We start from the raw sequence: 17,381 nt of genomic DNA on the forward strand, positions 1-17,381 counted from the left end.
CTGATTTGGATTTTTTTAAGTCAAGACCAACATCTTTTTAAAACAGGCTTCAGGTTAACAATACCTGATACCTGACCAGATGCACTCAAGAGAAATTCTGTGCCCTGGAGGTGCAGGAGGTCAAAATCAATGGCCACAGTAGTCCTTTCTCACATGCAGGGCCTGTATAAGAGAACATAATGAGAAAGATCTCAGTGTGTATGCTATAAGCATCCTGGAGCAAAATCTTCTGAGCTGATTTTTTTCAAGTTAAGCATCTAAATTCAGGCTAACACATTCTCTAGATACTGATAGCTTCTTAATCCTTTGAAAGTCATAGATGGCAACACTTACATACAAGGGCAGGTCCATATGCCCCTAAGTCTGAAGATTTTTTTACTACTTCTGTTATTTACTTAGCTTTCACATTTAAATTTTCCATAGTTTTACTAATTTGCGTTAAATATTTTGAGCTGAAGTTAAGTGCAAGATCATAGTGCTGCACAGAATCAAAGAAAGCTGAGAAGAATTTGAAAGAACGAGCGTGGCGGTAAGTAGTGTGCCAACAAGGTTGTGAGAAGTACAGTACTCAGAAAAAGGAAAAGGGGAAAAAAAAGAAGAAAAAAAAAAAGAAAAAAAAAAGGAAGAGAGAGCAGTTAACAAAGAATTTGGGAAAATGTGCAGAATCCTGAAAGTGATGATGAACTACAGGCTTAATCCATCTCCTCCTGAAGTCAGCTGAGAGGGGAACCAGGCTGCTGTTGCAAGGAGAGAGGCAATGGTTTGATGCACCTTCCTGCTGATGATCAAGAGCTTCTGGAAGTGGTAGAAAGTCTCTTGAAACCTGCCAGGAATTAAAATATTTGTACAGATCCATAGATCCATTAATGTGGTTGCTTTTCTTAGTCAAGGTAAAACTGAAGATGTTGCGTTTGCATTGAGGCTTTTCCCAGCTGTTCTTAATTCAGTTGTGGTGCTGCAACCCTTTATTATCTTCTGTCTCACTGAGACTTCCAGAGAAAAATAACAGAACCTTTACTGCCGGCTTTGAGCTTGAACTTCATTTTCTTGAACAGCTCTCAAAGCCAAACAAACTTCATCAGCCTGATTTCAGACCAAAGCCTTTCTTCCAGGTACAGCTGTGGGGTAATTCCTTGTTCATATGAACCAGCACAGGAACAGGACTTTGCTGCAAGATGTGCTCCCAGCCCAGCGCGAGAGCCTTGTATGGGCCAGGAGGAACCAAGGCCACTGCCAACCAGAGGATAAATGGATCATCTTGTCTTTCCCACACGAGGAAGAATTATTTCCACAGCCTTGAGCTTGGGCTCTCCAGGCTGACACACACATGCCATTTCCTTTGCAGCAATTGAGTGCATGTGTTCAGCTCACACCGCAGAACAGTTTTGCTTCGCAAGAAGGCTGTAAATGCTCAGCCTCAACATTGCCAGGCAGCGGTAGGCTTTAGGGCTTTCTGTACATCCAGCAGCAATTTCAGCCCTTCCAGACATGAAATCTACTCAATGTATAGTCATGTTTTTCAACCCATGCCTTTTTCCTCCCTCCTCCTCGCATTAAACACTTCAAGAAAATCTGCGCACCCTCCTTTGAATAAGCTGGAAAAAATCAACCCCTCAGGAAGGTTGTACACGAGGCTGAGTTCTTCCATGAAAACCCTGGGAATGGATCCAGTAGGATGCATTTGAAGTCCATTTTTCTGTGGCATCTCTCTGCCTTCCTCTGCTTCAGCAGCAGTGCCGCTGGTTGATAAGTGTGCATTACCTCTCCCTCCCTCAGCAAGTTGTAAGCCGCAGAATGAAAAATAATGCTGATCCTCTGAAGACCATTCCTCTCTGCAGAAATTTCTGCCAAAATTGGTTACAGAGGTGTATTACACAGAGAAGCAGCTCCCCACATCTGCCCCTGTGCTCCCACCAGGTTTAGCTGCTGTGCAGTTTTCCCTGTTGCCGTCTCTTTCAGCACAGAGGGCAGGGAGATAAGTGGCCCAAGGTCTGTCCTGGCCCTGAATTAATACAGGGTAGAAATAATTAAATTAATCCTTGCCCAACTCCTTCTTACTGGAAAGCTTAAGAGAATAGCTTCATATTCAGTGTAAATTGGTCTGTTCTTTGAGGGTCCTTTATTCTTTTCCATCATGCCCCCTCTCCCACCATGCCACCCAGGACTGTTGCATCACTTCTGCCATTTATGTTGATAAGAGGATGATTATTGGGGGGATGATTATTTCGGGACCGCTTTTTCCTCCTCCACAAACGCTGATCCAAATATAGGTTTTACGTGTAAGTTATTGGCCGCAAACTGCATCCTACTTCCCCACAACGTGCATTTGCACCCACTAGAGGTTAAAAGCACTGGCATTGCAGAGGTGATGCCCATGCTTCTGGGGTGCGGTGGCCGGGCTGTGGCTCTGGAGCTTCTGCTCCTCCTTGAGGGTTGCACCACGTGGTGGTGGTGGCACTGCATAACCCGAATCCCTGGCAGCGAGAGAAAGCAAAGCCAGCGGGGTTAAGCCCAGCACGCCCCAGCTGAACTCGCACCCAGCCCCACGGCCCACCCACCGGCTCGCCACAATGGAGCAGCGGGGTCCCGGGGGAGACGCTGTCCTCTCCCGCTCCTCACCGCGGCCCTCCGCCCTGGGAGGCACCTATCTTGTGGTCGGCGGCCCATTGAAAACCCTGGTGTGGCATTTCTGGGCCGTGAAGGTTGGCCAGCCCATTCTAGTCGAAACAAAAGGCATTGCGACTCCTGATGCCTGAGAAGTCATTTACCAATATTTTGCGATTATAAAATGATTTCATTTTTAAAATTGAATGCTGGACTCTTTCCCCAGTGCCCTTGTGTGTGGCACCCAGCGTAGTCCTTTGGTTAACTTCCAAGCCAAGCGCGGCACTGATAGCATTCAGTTATTTTCCATTTGCCACTGGACTGGAGGAAGGTCTGCGCGCCTCGAGAGGCTGGTGTTTCACAACGGGGCTCAGGTATGCGCTGGGAAAACCCTGCCTCACCCTCTGCCAGCCTGCTGGTTGGTGCCCTAATTAAAGTTTATGCTGGTAACCTAGGGAATGAATGAAGAAACACACCTCAACCAGCTTCACTTGCCCACTTGTGCAATGGAGTCCTTGCGCATTCACAGGGAAAGTGTGAAAACATGGTACAGATGTGGTTTTCCATGCGCGTCCCAGTGCCTCGCCGATTGCCCCTCATCTCAGCGTTGTCCTCAAGGCAGTCCTCTCCCCAGCTTTTGAGCCTGTGCGACTGTTTCGGGGCAGGGTTTTGGTACATTTTCAAAAGGGCTGGACTATCAAATCCTGTGGTATGTAATCATGGGAAGTTCCTTTTCTCTAACCTTACAAGGCTTGAAGATTTGATGTTATACTTCATTGTGCAACACAAGAAAAATACCTCAGGAACAGAAATGTCTTTTATTCCACTCCCCATGTATCTGATGCTTTATTCCCTCGGGCACTACTTGTTTGCCAGAGGATTGTTTAACCGCTGTTTGACAATTTCCAAATGGGAAAAAAAAAAAAAAAACACGCTGGGTTTCATCCAAAGGAAGGGAGGAGCTTTGCAAAGTTTTGTATTTAATCTTGCTTAAAAGTAAACAACTTTACCCTTTCAATATTAGTCACGCCTGCTGTATAAAGCACGGCGTAAAGGCACTCGGCAGAAGAACGCGACGGTTTTCCGTAGCCTGTAATTATTAATTAATTATTCGCAGTCGGGATTGAATGCTCCCGACTAAGCAGCTGCTTGTGTCGCCGTGCCCGGCCGGGATGGAGCAGAGGGGATGGCGAAGAGAGGATGGAGAAGAGGGGATGGAGCAATAGGGATGAAGCAGAGGGGTTGGAGCAGAGGGGATGGAGCAGAAGGGATGAAGAAGAGGGGATGGAGCAGAGAGGATGAAGCAGAGGGGATGGAGCCATAGGAATGAAGCAGAGGGGTTGGAGCAGAGGGGATGGGGCAGAGGGGATGGGGCAGAGGGGACGGGGCAAGAGGGGATGGGGCAGAGGGGATGCCCACAGCAGCCTTCAGCCCACTCACCGCGAGCCCTCTTTTGTCAGGGCTTTAGAAGGGAGGCAGGACGGACGGGAAAACCCCCTTACAGGTGGCAGAGAAGCCCGCTCCCGGCGTAGCAGTGGGACAGGGGGATTTGGGGCCGGGGGCAGCCCCCGTTTCTTGCCTCCACCCCGGAGCTTGGAGCCCCCAGACTGCGCTGCGAAGCCGACAGCAGCGAGGCGAAAGCAGCAAAGGGCTGCAACACGCTGCCTCATCTCCCACTGGCTACTCTTCAGGAGGAGAATTAGGGGAAAAAAATAAAATAAAATAAAATAAAATAACGTAAAGTGGGGAATAAAAGGAATGACCTACTTTGCAAAAAGGGAAAAAAAAAAAAAGAGAGAGCGAGCTGTGTGTCGAGGCTCTGCTCTAGTTGCCGGTGTGGCGTTGCATAACCGAGCCGGGAGGTACCGCCGGTGCCCGGCGAGGCCGGGAGCCCGCCCGGGGGTCGCCGGGGGTCCCGCTGTCCCCGCACTGTCCCCGCGGGCCGTCGGGCGAGGCCGGGCCGTGCCGGGCCGTGCCAGGCTCCGCCTGGGCGCTGCCCGGCCGGGGGGGACCCCGGTGGCTCCCGGGGTGGCCCCGTGCAAAGCCCCCGCTGCCGGCTCGGGGCGTTGTGCAAGCAGCCCCGATTTCGGGGCTGGGTTTTTCGGTCGAGGTTTTATTCGATTTTTTATTTGATTTTTTTTTTAATTATTTTTTTTCCCTGCTTCCCCTTTCGTTCTCTTTCCAGCTTCTCCTTTTCTTGGATCCTCGCCTGTCTCCTCCCACAGAACGAGAGAGAGAGAGAGAGAGAGAGAGAGAGAGAGGAAAAAAAAAAAAAAGGTCACGTATGTTTGGAAAAATATGTAGGTCAGTGGAACATTCCCTGCACTTGTGCAAACGGAGCCGGGGAGGGAGAGCTCCTCCGCAGCCCTCTCGCTCCCCACCTCCCAGCCCGGCCCTCCCCGAAGCCCGGGCGCTCGGCGGCGCGGCGGGGAGGGGGGACCCGGCGGCGGGGGGTCCCCGTTACCCCCCCGGCTCCGCTCCTCGGCGAGCGGCGGAGGGAAGCCGGAGCGGGCGAGGAGCCGGGGCCGGGGCCGGGGCCGCCCATGGGCGCGGGGCTCGGGGCGCGCCCCCCCAGCTCCGGCGGCTGAGCGGCTCCGGGGCGGCGGCGGCGGCGGGGGCGGCGATGCGGGGCCGCCGGGGAGGATGCCCCCGCCTCGGCCGCCGGCCTCCAACTTCGCGGCCAACTCCCGGCCCCGCAGCCCCCGCCGCCGCGCGGCCAACTTGATGCCCCAGCGGCAGCCCGAGCCGGCAGCCCCCCCGGCCCCCGGCCTCCTCGCCCCCCCGCGGCAGCCCGGGCTCCCGGCGGCCTCCCGCTGCCGGCGGAGCCCCTGGCCCCGGAGCGCCCGGGTCCCGAGGCGCCCGGGGCGGCGGCAGCAGCGCGGCATGCGGCGGCCCCGCGCACCATGAGACGCGGCACCGGCACCGGCACCGGCACCGGCAGCGGCTCCCCGGCGGCGGCGGCGAAGAGTTTGCCGGCTCCCGAGGCCGGCCTCCTGCGCGGCTGGAGCAGCGGCGGCCGCTGCCGCAGCGGCACCGGCAGGCACCGGAGAAGCGGCGGCAGCCAGACCACCGGCACCGGCACCGGCACCGGCACCGGCGGCGGCTCCCGAGCCCAGGTGGCCACCGCGGACAGCAGCAGCGGCAGCACCGGCAGCAGCACCGGCGGCGGCACCGGCGGCGGCGGCTGGGGCATCCCCGCCGCGCTCCCGCAGCAGCGGCAGCCCAGGTAACGCGCGGCGCTGCGGCCCCGGCCCTCCCTCCGCCCCGCGGGGCGCCCACCCGCGACCCCCCCACACCCATAGGTCCCCGTCCCCACGCGTGACGCCCCCCCCGCCCCCCGCTCCCAAAGTTTCCGCGTGGAGCGTGTGCGGGGCTGGCTGTCCCGGTCCCCCCCCCGACGGGGATGTCCCTTTTGGGGACACGCGAATGTCCCCCCACCCCACCCCCCACCCCCCACCCCGGCCTCGCCTTGGTGTGGCCGCAAGGGCGGTGTGGGGTCTGGGGATGGGGAAGGTCCCCGGTGGGAGCAGAGGTCGTGGCACCCGCTGGAAGAGCCCTGCTGCTGCTGCCGCTGCTGCCGCAGCCCCGAGCCCGGCTCCCGCTTGCTCCCCGTGCCCCCACGAGGGGAGGCTCGGATGCGCTGCCCAGAGGCAGCTCAGGACGTCTCCGGCGAGGAGTTGTGCCGCCGTGCTTTCTTTCCCCTATGGTCACCGGGCTCGGCTGTCAATTAGCAGGCACGCTCGCCCATAATAAACTTTCCTCCGTACTCCTCAGCTGTCTGCAGGATGGCAGTTTACTTTCACTCGAGTGACTCAGAAATAATTAGCGGTTATGAGCGCTGCAGCCAGCAGAGGAACTTTCATCCTTTCGCCGTGCTAAATCTCCGGGAGGGCTGCGGGGCTCCCCAGGATGGACACGGCTCACCCCAGCTTTCCGTGCCCGCTCAACAAGTGGGCATAATTCACCCTGCCTTTTCTCGAAGCAGAAAATGATCGCCCTCTCCCCCCTGCACGAAATGTTCCTCTGCGTCCCGTGGTTTTAGTTTGTTTGGTGGTACCGAATAATTAGTGTTCACGCTTTCCAGGCGTAGCCTGCTCATGTGCTGAGCCATGGCTGATTTCCGAAAGCTGGCGGCTGGCGAAGGGCCCGATCCTGCACGCACTTCTCTAGGTGAATGTTGACACGGAGTCACTCCACAGGGATGGCCTGGGAACGGGGAATCTCCAGGGGATGTGATTCCCACACGATACACTATCTCCACTGAATACGTGAAAGGAAATTAAGGTTTTTCCCGATCCAGGTATCCAATTCCAGGGTGATTCCCCAAGCTAGCCACACTTCTGTGCCCTGCCCCAGATCGTGGAGGTGGTAGGCTTGCCTAAAATTGCTTTCCCTCACGACTAAAGGCACACAGGATTGAACCCATAGACTGCACTTGACAGAATTGCAACTGTTGTCCCATTTTCTAGCCCAGCACTTGAAGGCGTTGCTATTTTATCCTCGGCAGAAATGTTATCTATGGTTAAAATTACCTAGTGCTTTCGAATACAATGCTCTGCTTTCAGGTGCTTATGCATTTGCTAAGCTTAAAACTAGGCTGACATTTTCCGGGTTGAGTATTTGCTGAAGACAGAATCTCTTTGGGAAGTTTCAGATAAAATGGTTCAGCTGTTTCTGAGAACGTGGTGAGAGGAAAATGTATTCTTTGGCCACATATCTGACAAAGATGGTTTAGGTATATTTCATCCTGCATAGGGAGACCTCAATCTTTGTTTTTCTGTGAATCTGCATTTTTTGGCTCCGTTGAAAACACTTTCATTGAGACTGTTGAATTCTTGTGGCTTTGTGCTTTGGAGCAGGAAAAAGATACTTGGCTTGGGATCAACCTTGTGGCGGGGGTGTGCGTTACGTTGAGCCTACGAAAGCCTTCCAGAATTTGCCTCAGTTATCATTTCATCGCGATGCTCAGGTTGCATGCTCGTGGTGGTTGCGTGTTGAGGGTTTGACCGTAGCACTCGTACAGAGGATGCTGAATGCCCCCCACTGCTACATGCTGAGCTACTGCTCATCCTCCTGGGATGAGGGGACTTTCCACCACAGGTCTTCTTCTGACACGTTACTGCTGCGGTGAGCTCCGTAGGCAGTGAAGACTATCTCGGCTGTGTCCTTGGTGGCTGGGTGTGCCTGCTGGCATGGAGACAGTGTGGAGAAGGAAGAGGAAATGGCTTAATTCGCATGCGTCAGGACAAGAAATGGTGGGACTGGAAGGGAGAAGCGGCAGCACCGGTGATGGAGATGTGGTAAAAATGAAGGGCAGGGACCTTGGGTTAAGTGAGAGGACTTGAAGGGGTCATTACTTGACAAAGCTTGGGAACAATGTGCAGGGGAAGGGCTGGAACTGTAAGTAGAGGTGGAAAACCCAGACCCAGAGAAAGAATGGTGGGCAGAAAAATGTGGAGGGAGCCTTGTGGTGGATAGGGGCAGGAGATCTGAGCCTGCAAAAACAGCAGTTTCCAAGCTTTCAGCAATTGAATCGTGGCACTATAGCTTCTTTATCCGTCTCATCTCCCCCCTCACACTGCCTTCCACGGTCCTCAGCCCCTTCCTCCCCTTCTTCACCCCTCTCTCTGCTCCCCCACAGCAACTGTCTTCATCTCCTTGCCATGAGGGGCAATGTTGATGCTCCATTTGTGCACCTTGGACCTGGAGAAGGGCAAGCTCAGTTGTGGAGCCCAGAAGTCACTGTGAGCCCATGTGGCTGTTCACCTCCTCATTCTCTACCCCGCCAGCAGGCAGCACCCCAGGGACCCATCCTGCTGCCTGCCCACCTTTTTCTGGCACTAGCTTTGCCACAGAGAGGTGGTGACTTTGTATGCCCCACTTAAGTAACACAAGACTTTTCTGCTGTGGACCTCAAGGAGTCAACCCAGTTGGTGACTCCTGCCGGAAGCTTATATGGGTTTTCCACTTTTTTTAACTGGAGGGGGAATTTATAGCTCACTATATTAAGAATAAATCAAAATAGCGAAGTCCTGTGGAAACAAAAAAGTAAATAATCATGTAGCCGGTGTTGCATCATAACTCATTTGCCTAACGTAGGAAAATTAAGATCAGCAACTGATTGTTTGTAGCTCTAGCATTTTTTAAGGATAGGACATTTTGCACAGCAAACATAATAATTTAAATAGTTGCCTATGTTCAGCCATAAGTTTTGAGCAAACAAATTTCATCACTATACAATTGATAATTGGTAAATATAAAACAATTGAAAATGTTTATTTCAACTGTTTATTTTATGAGTACTTCATTTCTTTCCTTCCTAAGCTGGATGGTATAGAATTTAAGTAACTTTCATTTGTTTATAGTTTTGCTTTCAGGCTCTTAGGGCAGATGCACTTGAGTTGCAAATTTTGCAGAGATCGTTATCTGTATAAAAACCAGTCATCTTCCTGTATTTAGCTTAGCTTTCTGTTGATCCTTGGTCTTATTAAGACTTGTTTTTGAAAAACTAGGCTGAGGCCATGCAAATATTTGTATTTTAGCAAATTTATTTCAGGCTGCAAGTTTAGGAGAAATCAGCATCAGCTGACACTGGCTTTTTTGTTATGAGACTGATACCGAAGTTTGAAAAGGAAATACCATGCAATACTATTTAAGCAGAACATATGGATGTGTATGTAGCAATGCTTTTGACATTACAGAGTATGTTTTTTTCTGTTTGTTTATTTGTTTGTTTGTTTGGGGATAGGGGGGAGGCAGGGGTAAGATCTGCTATGTGCCACACAGGATATATGTACTAATATATCACCATCTGAATTCAGAAATGCAAGAGTTGTGGTGCAGGAAGGACACTGATGTGATGTGACCCTGTAGGTTTGTGTTAGAAGCATCTGAGAAACTCCAAGCATGGTTCACTCTCTGCTCCTTGCATTTATCTTGTGGTGGCTCAGGGATCTCAGCAGATGAGGCTGAGGGGTTTGTGGGGACACCTCCATTGGACTCGCACACATAAATTCCATATACATTTGGGTGGGATGGTTAAGTGCTGTTTTTTATGCTTCAGTTCTTGCGTCTTTTCCCCTGAAGGCAAACCATGATGCACACCTCAGTCCAACCCAAATGTTGCGTTTAATAACACTTTGGTAAAGACTCTTCTCTTCCTTTATCCAAGGACCATGGCAGAGACCATTATTTCTTGCATGCTGCCTGCCACAGCTGGGAGGAATATCCTTTGGCACCCCTGAAGCTAGGCTGAAAAGCATCAGCCTGACAATTCACTTGTGGCTTCAGAAGAATCAAGCTCTTACAACAGTTAGGTTACCAGTGAGCTTGGACATTTGTCACTAGGAAATAGCACTGCCACACACTTTGCTCTCTGCTCTCTCAGTACCTGCCTGTTGTTCCTTGTCCTGTTCTACATCTTCAAGCTCTTCGAGGCAAGGCCACTGCTTTATTCTGTGTATGTACAGCAGGTGCATGCCCAACTCCATGCCAGAAGCTTCAGGATACTCCAGAAATGACCTTGTACGTGGCGGGTACAGAGAGGTTTGCTCACCTTCTCCTGCTTGGGCACAAGTGTGTAAAACAGGTGGTCTTTTGCTAGCCTGATAATGACAGAAATTGTGTTTCATCTCCTTAACACTATTCTTAGGGATCTGTGCCTCAAAACCACAATTGTTAGACAAGTCAAATGATGATATGGAAAAAAAAATCTAAGGATGCTTATGCGGGTTTGAGATCAGAATGGAAATTTGGAAGTTCAGGTATGAACCCTCTTGGTCATTTCAAAACACGGAAGAAGTGCCAGCATGACAAAGTGTCATATACCAGGACATTTCAACCAGCCTTTCTCTTTGAGTATCTTTGTGTCAGGTGAATGTAATATGCATTGCATTCAGACATAATGTGTCATGCTGGAAGTTAATAAAGTTTGTGTTACTTGAGGCAAAATCATAGAAATTCATTGCTACAAGTCACGGAAGATGCAAAAAGTTAGATTAAATCTTCCACAAACAACTCAGAAAATATCAATGCAATGTTCAGATGTGGGTTGAGGGAAAAAAGGGAGGGGGGGCAAATAGAACATTAGGAGTTTCTAAGAAAAAAATTGAAATAATAAAAAAGGAAAATCATTTTTTCAGTCTATTAACTATGGTGTACCCATATCTTCAATACCATGTGTTGTTGATCCACCGATTTCAAAAGTGTGTGGAGGGAGGAGATTCAGGGAGGGGCAGCAAAGGTGATCAGAGGAACAGCAAGGCTTCTGCACGAGTAGCGACAGGGCTGATAAGGCAACGAGGGGCAGGAGAGGCAACAGAAATCCATAAAATTATGCATAGCGTGGAGGAGGCAAGCTGGGGATGACTGCTCACAGAGAGGACATCGGATGAAGTAGGCAGTTGTCGGGACTGAAACAAAAGGAGGTGGCTCTTCATGCAGCGTGGCCAGGCTGCCGAGCTGCTCGCCACAGGATGTGGATGCTCAGAGGTTACATCAGCTAATGAGGTGACTGGATGAGTTCATGGAAGAGAAATCCATCACGGGCTATTAAATACAAAACCACTGCCTCTGGCTTAGGAAGTTCTGAGCTGCAAATTCTTGGAAGCTTGGTGAGTCTCCTGAGGAAATATCGCTGTTGGTTTGCCTTATTCTTGTACGCGCTCCTTGGCACCCATGGCTGGGCAAGAAGGTCCCTGTGGCTGTGTGTGCTCTGCTAAATGAAGTCTCTCGGGGTCTGGCCCCCGTAGGCTCCCCAGTCCAAGTGACTTGTGGTGGCGTGCATCTTCCTGCTCAGGGCTGGCCCCATTATAGCATATTTGCCGTGGAAAGAGCTGGTTTGAAGAAACTAGTTGAAGTGCTCCAAAGCAGAGCCAGGGGATGAGCTAAAGCTTACGCAGCGATGGAAAAAGCAGGGTACAGGGCTCAAGCTCGCTCCCTGGTGTCCTATTATTTATCCGTGCAGACATGCCAAGCATAGACAGTCTTATCTTCTTCGGTTCGAGTAGGTTCAGAAAGCAATTACGTTCACGGAAGCAATCCCACCAAGAGGCATTGAATACTGAGCCACAATGCCTGGCTGAAGAAGTCTCTGCTGGGAGACTGTAATATTGCCACATGCCTACCCTCTTTGCAAAACCTTCCCAAGCCTTTGCTGCTGCCTGGTGTCAGAGGGAGGATCTAGGGAGAGATGGTTGTTTTTCCTGACCTGACAATGCTGTAGTTATGGTTTTATCTGTCCATATGAAAGTAGGCTTTGAAATTCCAAATAGAGAATAGGACTGTGTCTTGGAAATTAATTTTCTTCAGCTATCCACAGTACTTAAGCACTGGTTCAAACAATAACGTCTTGTTGGCTGCTAGTTACTAAACCAGACAATTTTGTTAATCATCCGAGAAGCAGATTTAAACTCCCTAGATCATGAGCACCATGGCTGTTCTAAAGCAAAAACTGTGTATTACTGATCGCTTAAGCAAAGGTCAAAGTATAATGTATTTACATATTTGTGTGTTTCCTTGCTAGCTTTTAGATGAGATCTAGTGATGTTAAAACAGCAGCAACAATCTGAAACTCAGCAATGTGCAAGTCCTTATGATAATTTTTTAAAATTTCTGCATGCTAGCTGGTAAGAAACTCAAATGCAGCACATAATTGAACTGTATGAATGCCTATTCGTATTTTAGGTCTACCTTATGCAGTCAAATGGCAGGCCCTTACGCTGAGTGTGTGAGTGGTGTTGCATAAGCAACATAAGCCCAGGGAACCAACAGGAGCTCCAAGAGCACTCCTGGATCCTGCAATTCCTGCTGGATCTCATTTAACATTATTTATTAAGCAATATTCACCTCTCTCCCCAAGAGTTATCTTGGAGCAGTGGTACTGATTTCATTTCCCAACAAGCCTTGCTTTTTAGAAACGTCATCAAACTTTTCAGTCAATTGAGCAGTCTAATGTCCTGATAGCCTTGAATTTTCTGTAATCAGCACTCAATCAAGTTAAAAATAAAAACACATTAAAACGAAAACCTTGAGCAGGAAAATACTTGTTTTTCATTCTCGTTTCTAATTCAGTAACCATTCTTAAAGCCCATCACTATGATTTGTTCTATCTTGGGAAAAACAAGTTATTATTCAAGCGGCTTTTATTTTCTTTAAAAATAGACAATGCTGTTCCATCGTTAGGAAGAAAACCAGAACAAGAAAATCAACTTTAACAAGCTTACAGATGGCAGTGAATTTCTTTAGCATAATTTTAGTCCTGCAGAAAACAATAATTGAGTTTGATTATTTTTTATCGTTCTGTCATTGATGAACCAAACCAACCATTTTTCTCTTGATTCACTCTTAGGTGTGTCTAATCGTTAAGATGGAGGGCTCTTTTAAGAAGGAAGCTCCCACCTGTAATCTCTAAATCAACAGGTGAATGTGACTGTGCAATACCTGAGAATTGCTGGCTGGCTGTCCAGTCAGCAGCTGAATGAATCCAGCTTTGAACACGTTCTGGACTTATTGGTTTGGGTGGGATGACTCTTATTAATATGTCAGGGAGAATTGATATTTCCCGTACAGTGGATAAGATTGGTATTCTTGCAAAGTCTTGCAAATAATAAGTATTATTACTGTGTGCAATGTGATCAAGTGGAGTCAGGATATTTTTCTGCTGTTCATAGTTCTCACACAAAATATCTGCTTTGTTGTTTTTATTGGTAATTCTTCAGATTTTACTTGTGGTATTTAGTCTGTTCCTGGTTTTGACATCTAAAACAGTAAAAGGTTTTAAATTGGAGGCTTTGCATTTGACATACCCACAGTCCAATTATACTTTCAGTGAGAGCTCCTTTAATTTATGATTTATAAACGGGAAATCAGTTATGTGATTTCTACATGGACCATTAAGGCCACTACTTAGACAAAATCTTCATCCTGTTCACCAGATGAGCGTCTAGCTTTTAAAATTGGCTTTATTTGTGCTACAAAGGTTGGAAGAATATTTTCAATCTAGTTATCTTATGCTTTGTTTTCAGTATTTTAATACAATATCTGTGTAAGATACTTTCTCTGTCTTTCTGCCTGAAAACAGCCTAATCAAAGAATACTTCTGTGAACCACATGAGTTCATTTCCAACAATTTCAGCAAGAGCAATACAGATACAAAATAAATAGGTCACTCATATTCACTGTTGTAGTGATAGTATTTTTTTTTTAATAAGAAGGACTGAAGAATCTTATTTGTTTTCTGAGCCATCGCTGAAGTCAATGGAAACTTTCCTGGAATAATTTTGGACCTTTAATTTGATTATTTGCAAGGTGGCATGAGTCTGTTTTTTCATCTTTTCTCTTTCTTTCCAGCACAAAGGGCCTCATTGTCAGCTGATGCACACTGATGTATCTCAGCTGGTTGTGGCAATTACACTTATACTGCCTGGCCCCTAATATCCATATTCCTTCAAAAATGCAGTCTTTTTCAACAACAGAGTATCTTGCTATACCTTGCTGTTATTCAAGTATAGGAAATAAAGCTGCATTTGGTGACTATCCTGCTGTCCTCATTAAGGCAAAACTCCTACTGAAATCAAGGGGAGTTTGGCTTGACAAAGAATTACTGGCTTGATCTTTTGAAAGGACTAAACTTTCTCCGTCCCTTTTTATTTTATTATTATTATTTTGTATCTCACCTTGCATTTTAGCTGTTCCTTCTCCTTCTTTTATATTTTTTCATCTGTAACTCTCTTCATAAGGGTCTTTTTTATTTTTTCTTCAGTCAGACCTTACGACCTTTTGGTTATCACCTTTCCCTCTCTTCCTTTCTTCTCCCCTCTCATTATCTCATTCTCTCTTTCAGTTGTCCTTCTGTTATCCCCACCTTCACTGACTAAGGTACCGTAAAAAGTTGGTATACATCATGCATTTGTCAAGGAATTTCATTGGCTTCTTTAGGCTACTTCTACGTAAAGGTGCCTATATCAAGGTACTTATCTTAGGGTGAAGAAACAGATTGGTGATTTAGGCAGAGGTTTGTTTGCACAAAATTAATCTCAGTAATCTTTCCTTGTTTTCTGGGAAGGATCTTAAAAGTTTCTCTGAAGCATTTGTGCAGGGTTTTAGCAGTAAATTGGGTTTTGAAGTGATAAAATACATATTTGGCACAGTATTGCAGTCAGAAGAAAATACTTCATGATTTTAAAGTCCGTGTAAAAAGGGTTTTGTTGATGGCAACAAAACTGGAAATCTCAAAAGAGATGGATTTTGTTCATAATTCTTCTACTGTGCAAAGATAAGAGCTTAGACCACATATACAACATCTTTGTGCATCAGTCCTCTGATTTACAAACTAGGGCAGCTTTGCTGTGTAACGTAAGCTCTGATCAGCTATGGGTGCCATTCAGAGCCAGGTATTTGAGGGGGACACTGAGCAGGAGTCTCTGGCATGCTAAATACATCACTGGCAGAAAGAGGAGTCACAGTGAACCCTTTCCTGGGTGTTGATCCATCTTGGTGGTTAGGCTACATTAGGAACTTGTGAACTGCAGGGATGTTGCTTCCAGCTACACTTGGGCTTCCCTTGGATGCCCAGTCCCCACTGGTTACCTGTCTAACCTCATGCTTCCCCCCTGCTACCTATTAATTGTTCTCGTTTTTAGGATGGAAGACATTTTGAAAGTGCTAAGTATTGTTATTTTCTAGCTAGTCTGACAAAAATTCAGATTCTTTTCCAGAATATCTTGTTCATGCTTGCAAAGTAAATAGTAAGCGTGTGCCTTAATGGGTGGCATAGAATTTCAAAATAATGTCACCAGCTTACAGATTATTAGCATCTGGATCCCTCCAGACATATTTCTTAATGTAAAAGGCGTAATGCTAACATTACTTATTCTTTCTTAAATTAGCAAACATCTTCTCTTTTTGCAGTAGCTACAAACATTGTTTCATGGTGTCCAATTTCCTGTTACTCTGGCAAACCTAACATGTACCAAAAACTACAGGATATATATATAGTGTAATGCCAATTAAAAAGGCATTATTTAAAGCAATTTCTATATGTTCTGTTCAAAACTGTCTTCTTCCAAAGAACAATTTACACTACATCTGAACAATAGATTTGTTGTTGCTTACCAAATGGGAAATTTGATAGTTTTTTCCACATCCATTCATATTTTTCAGAGGAACTAAGTTCAGTTTTTAACTTTGAAATACACTTTTTTTTTTCTTTTTTTTTTCTTGGTCTGTAATATATATATTTTCAAAGTCATAATTGGCATTAGACTTGCCATAGTTTTCTGCAGATTTTTTCCCACTGTGAAACTACTAGAGGGTCATCATGCTGGTTAATGAAAGAGTGATGACATTCTTTGTAAGTTGTATTTAAATATTCTTCTATGCAAATTTTTCCTTTACATGAAAAAGTTTAAAGAGACATCTTAAAAGGAATCCCTTCGAGTTTTGAAAAATGCAGGTTAGATTCATTCAAAATCTAGATACCCAGCGGTGGGAGGTAATGAGACATTTCAAAATTGCTACTGTGTAATTGAGAGGGGATTCCAGACATGAGATGCAAGCATAAAAATTGGGTATAGCTCTTCACAATGCCACTCGTTTTGCAGCTGAATTCCTCAGTACTGTTCTTAGAGTGTATAATCAGTTATGCTTGTGCTGATTTAATCAATTATTCTTGTGCACAAACAAACAAACACAAAATCTGGCTAATTTCAGGCTCTCTTTGAAACACCAGACCTAGAGATTTAACTTACAAAGAAAGAAATATTATTTTCAAGCTTCTAGAGTGATTTTAAAAATGGCAAAGTTATATTTGGGAAGTACCATACTTTTTGGTACCGGCAGCTGTGTATCCTTATGCAGAAGTGGATTTGGCTGAAAGACCAATTCATAAATATTGTATCCAAAGACTGCAGCAAGCTTTCATATTTGCAAGAGATAATGTAAAATGTGCAACATTTTTTCTTCACCCGAAGAAGTCTCAGCTTAAACAGCCTGGTCTCCCAAGTATAGTGAATAATGGCCAACTAACAAAAGTATCCATGGCTTCTTGAATCACATAGACTGGAGACAATTCTGCCTGCCTCCTCGGTGAGCCAGCACATGCAGGAGAAAAGGTCAGCCTGCGGAGGTTAGTCTGAAATCCCCCCTGCACACTGGGAATCTGTGAAGAGGCTTGGGGGGTGGAGATGTCAATAAATAACTTGACTCCTGCACTCGGCGACTTCCCATCTCTCAGCCTATGAGCTTCCAAGCAAGCAGCACTCGCTGTGTTACGGGCTGCTCGGGGAAAACAAATGGGAGATGGGGTAACCTCTCATGGCTCCTTTAGAAAAAGTCCCTTTTTTTTCCCCCTTGTTTCTAGACCTTTGCTTTAATCTGTGGCCTGGGGAAGCGAGGGATGTAGGGGAGAGGCAGGCGTTATCTTTGGTCTTATGGCTCCTCTCATTCAGGGCTGCTCTCCAGGAAGAAGTTTTCCCCCTTGTGAACACAACAGTTTTCATGGCAGGGGCTCTGTGTGAAAGAACGCCAGGGAAGAGTCTGAGCGTGCCTGATGTGTGCTTGACATCTTAGCACAGATTCAGCAGAGCAGCTTTATTCAGGTAAACACTTAGGCACATGCTTTTCATTACCCATTTGCTCAGAACTTCATCCATCTTTTCCTGAATATGGAAAGACTTAAGCACATATTTAAGGGCTGACTAGGTCCCCAGTCTGACTCACGCATATACTGCAGCGAGGATGGGTTGGATGAGAAGGGAGCAATCATCACAGTGGCACGG

At 47.1% G+C, this 17,381-nt stretch overlaps 1 protein-coding gene across 5 annotated transcripts in view; it reads left to right on the forward strand.

Moving 5' to 3' along the window:
• Positions 1 to 3,634: 3,634 nt before the first annotated feature.
• NPAS2 (neuronal PAS domain protein 2) overlaps positions 3,635 to 17,381 on the forward strand; it is a 100,907-nt gene continuing 87,160 nt past the window's right edge. For 2 of the 5 annotated variants that reach the window (XM_083820584.1, XM_083820585.1), the window contains exon 1: positions 5,345 to 5,830. In XM_083820584.1, coding sequence (XP_083676710.1) covers positions 5,508 to 5,830 — 323 coding nt within the window. In that variant the 5' untranslated portion in view covers positions 5,345 to 5,507. Of the gene's footprint in view, positions 3,697 to 4,789; positions 5,831 to 5,975; positions 7,905 to 17,381 lie in introns of those variants that run through there. The other 3 variants (XM_083820583.1, XM_083820586.1, XM_083820587.1) reach the window with 3 other exon arrangements.

The sequence above is a fragment of the Anser anser genome (genome assembly GCF_964211835.1).
Source record: "Anser anser genome assembly, chromosome: 1".
In the NCBI taxonomy this organism is placed as follows: domain Eukaryota; kingdom Metazoa; phylum Chordata; class Aves; order Anseriformes; family Anatidae; genus Anser; species Anser anser.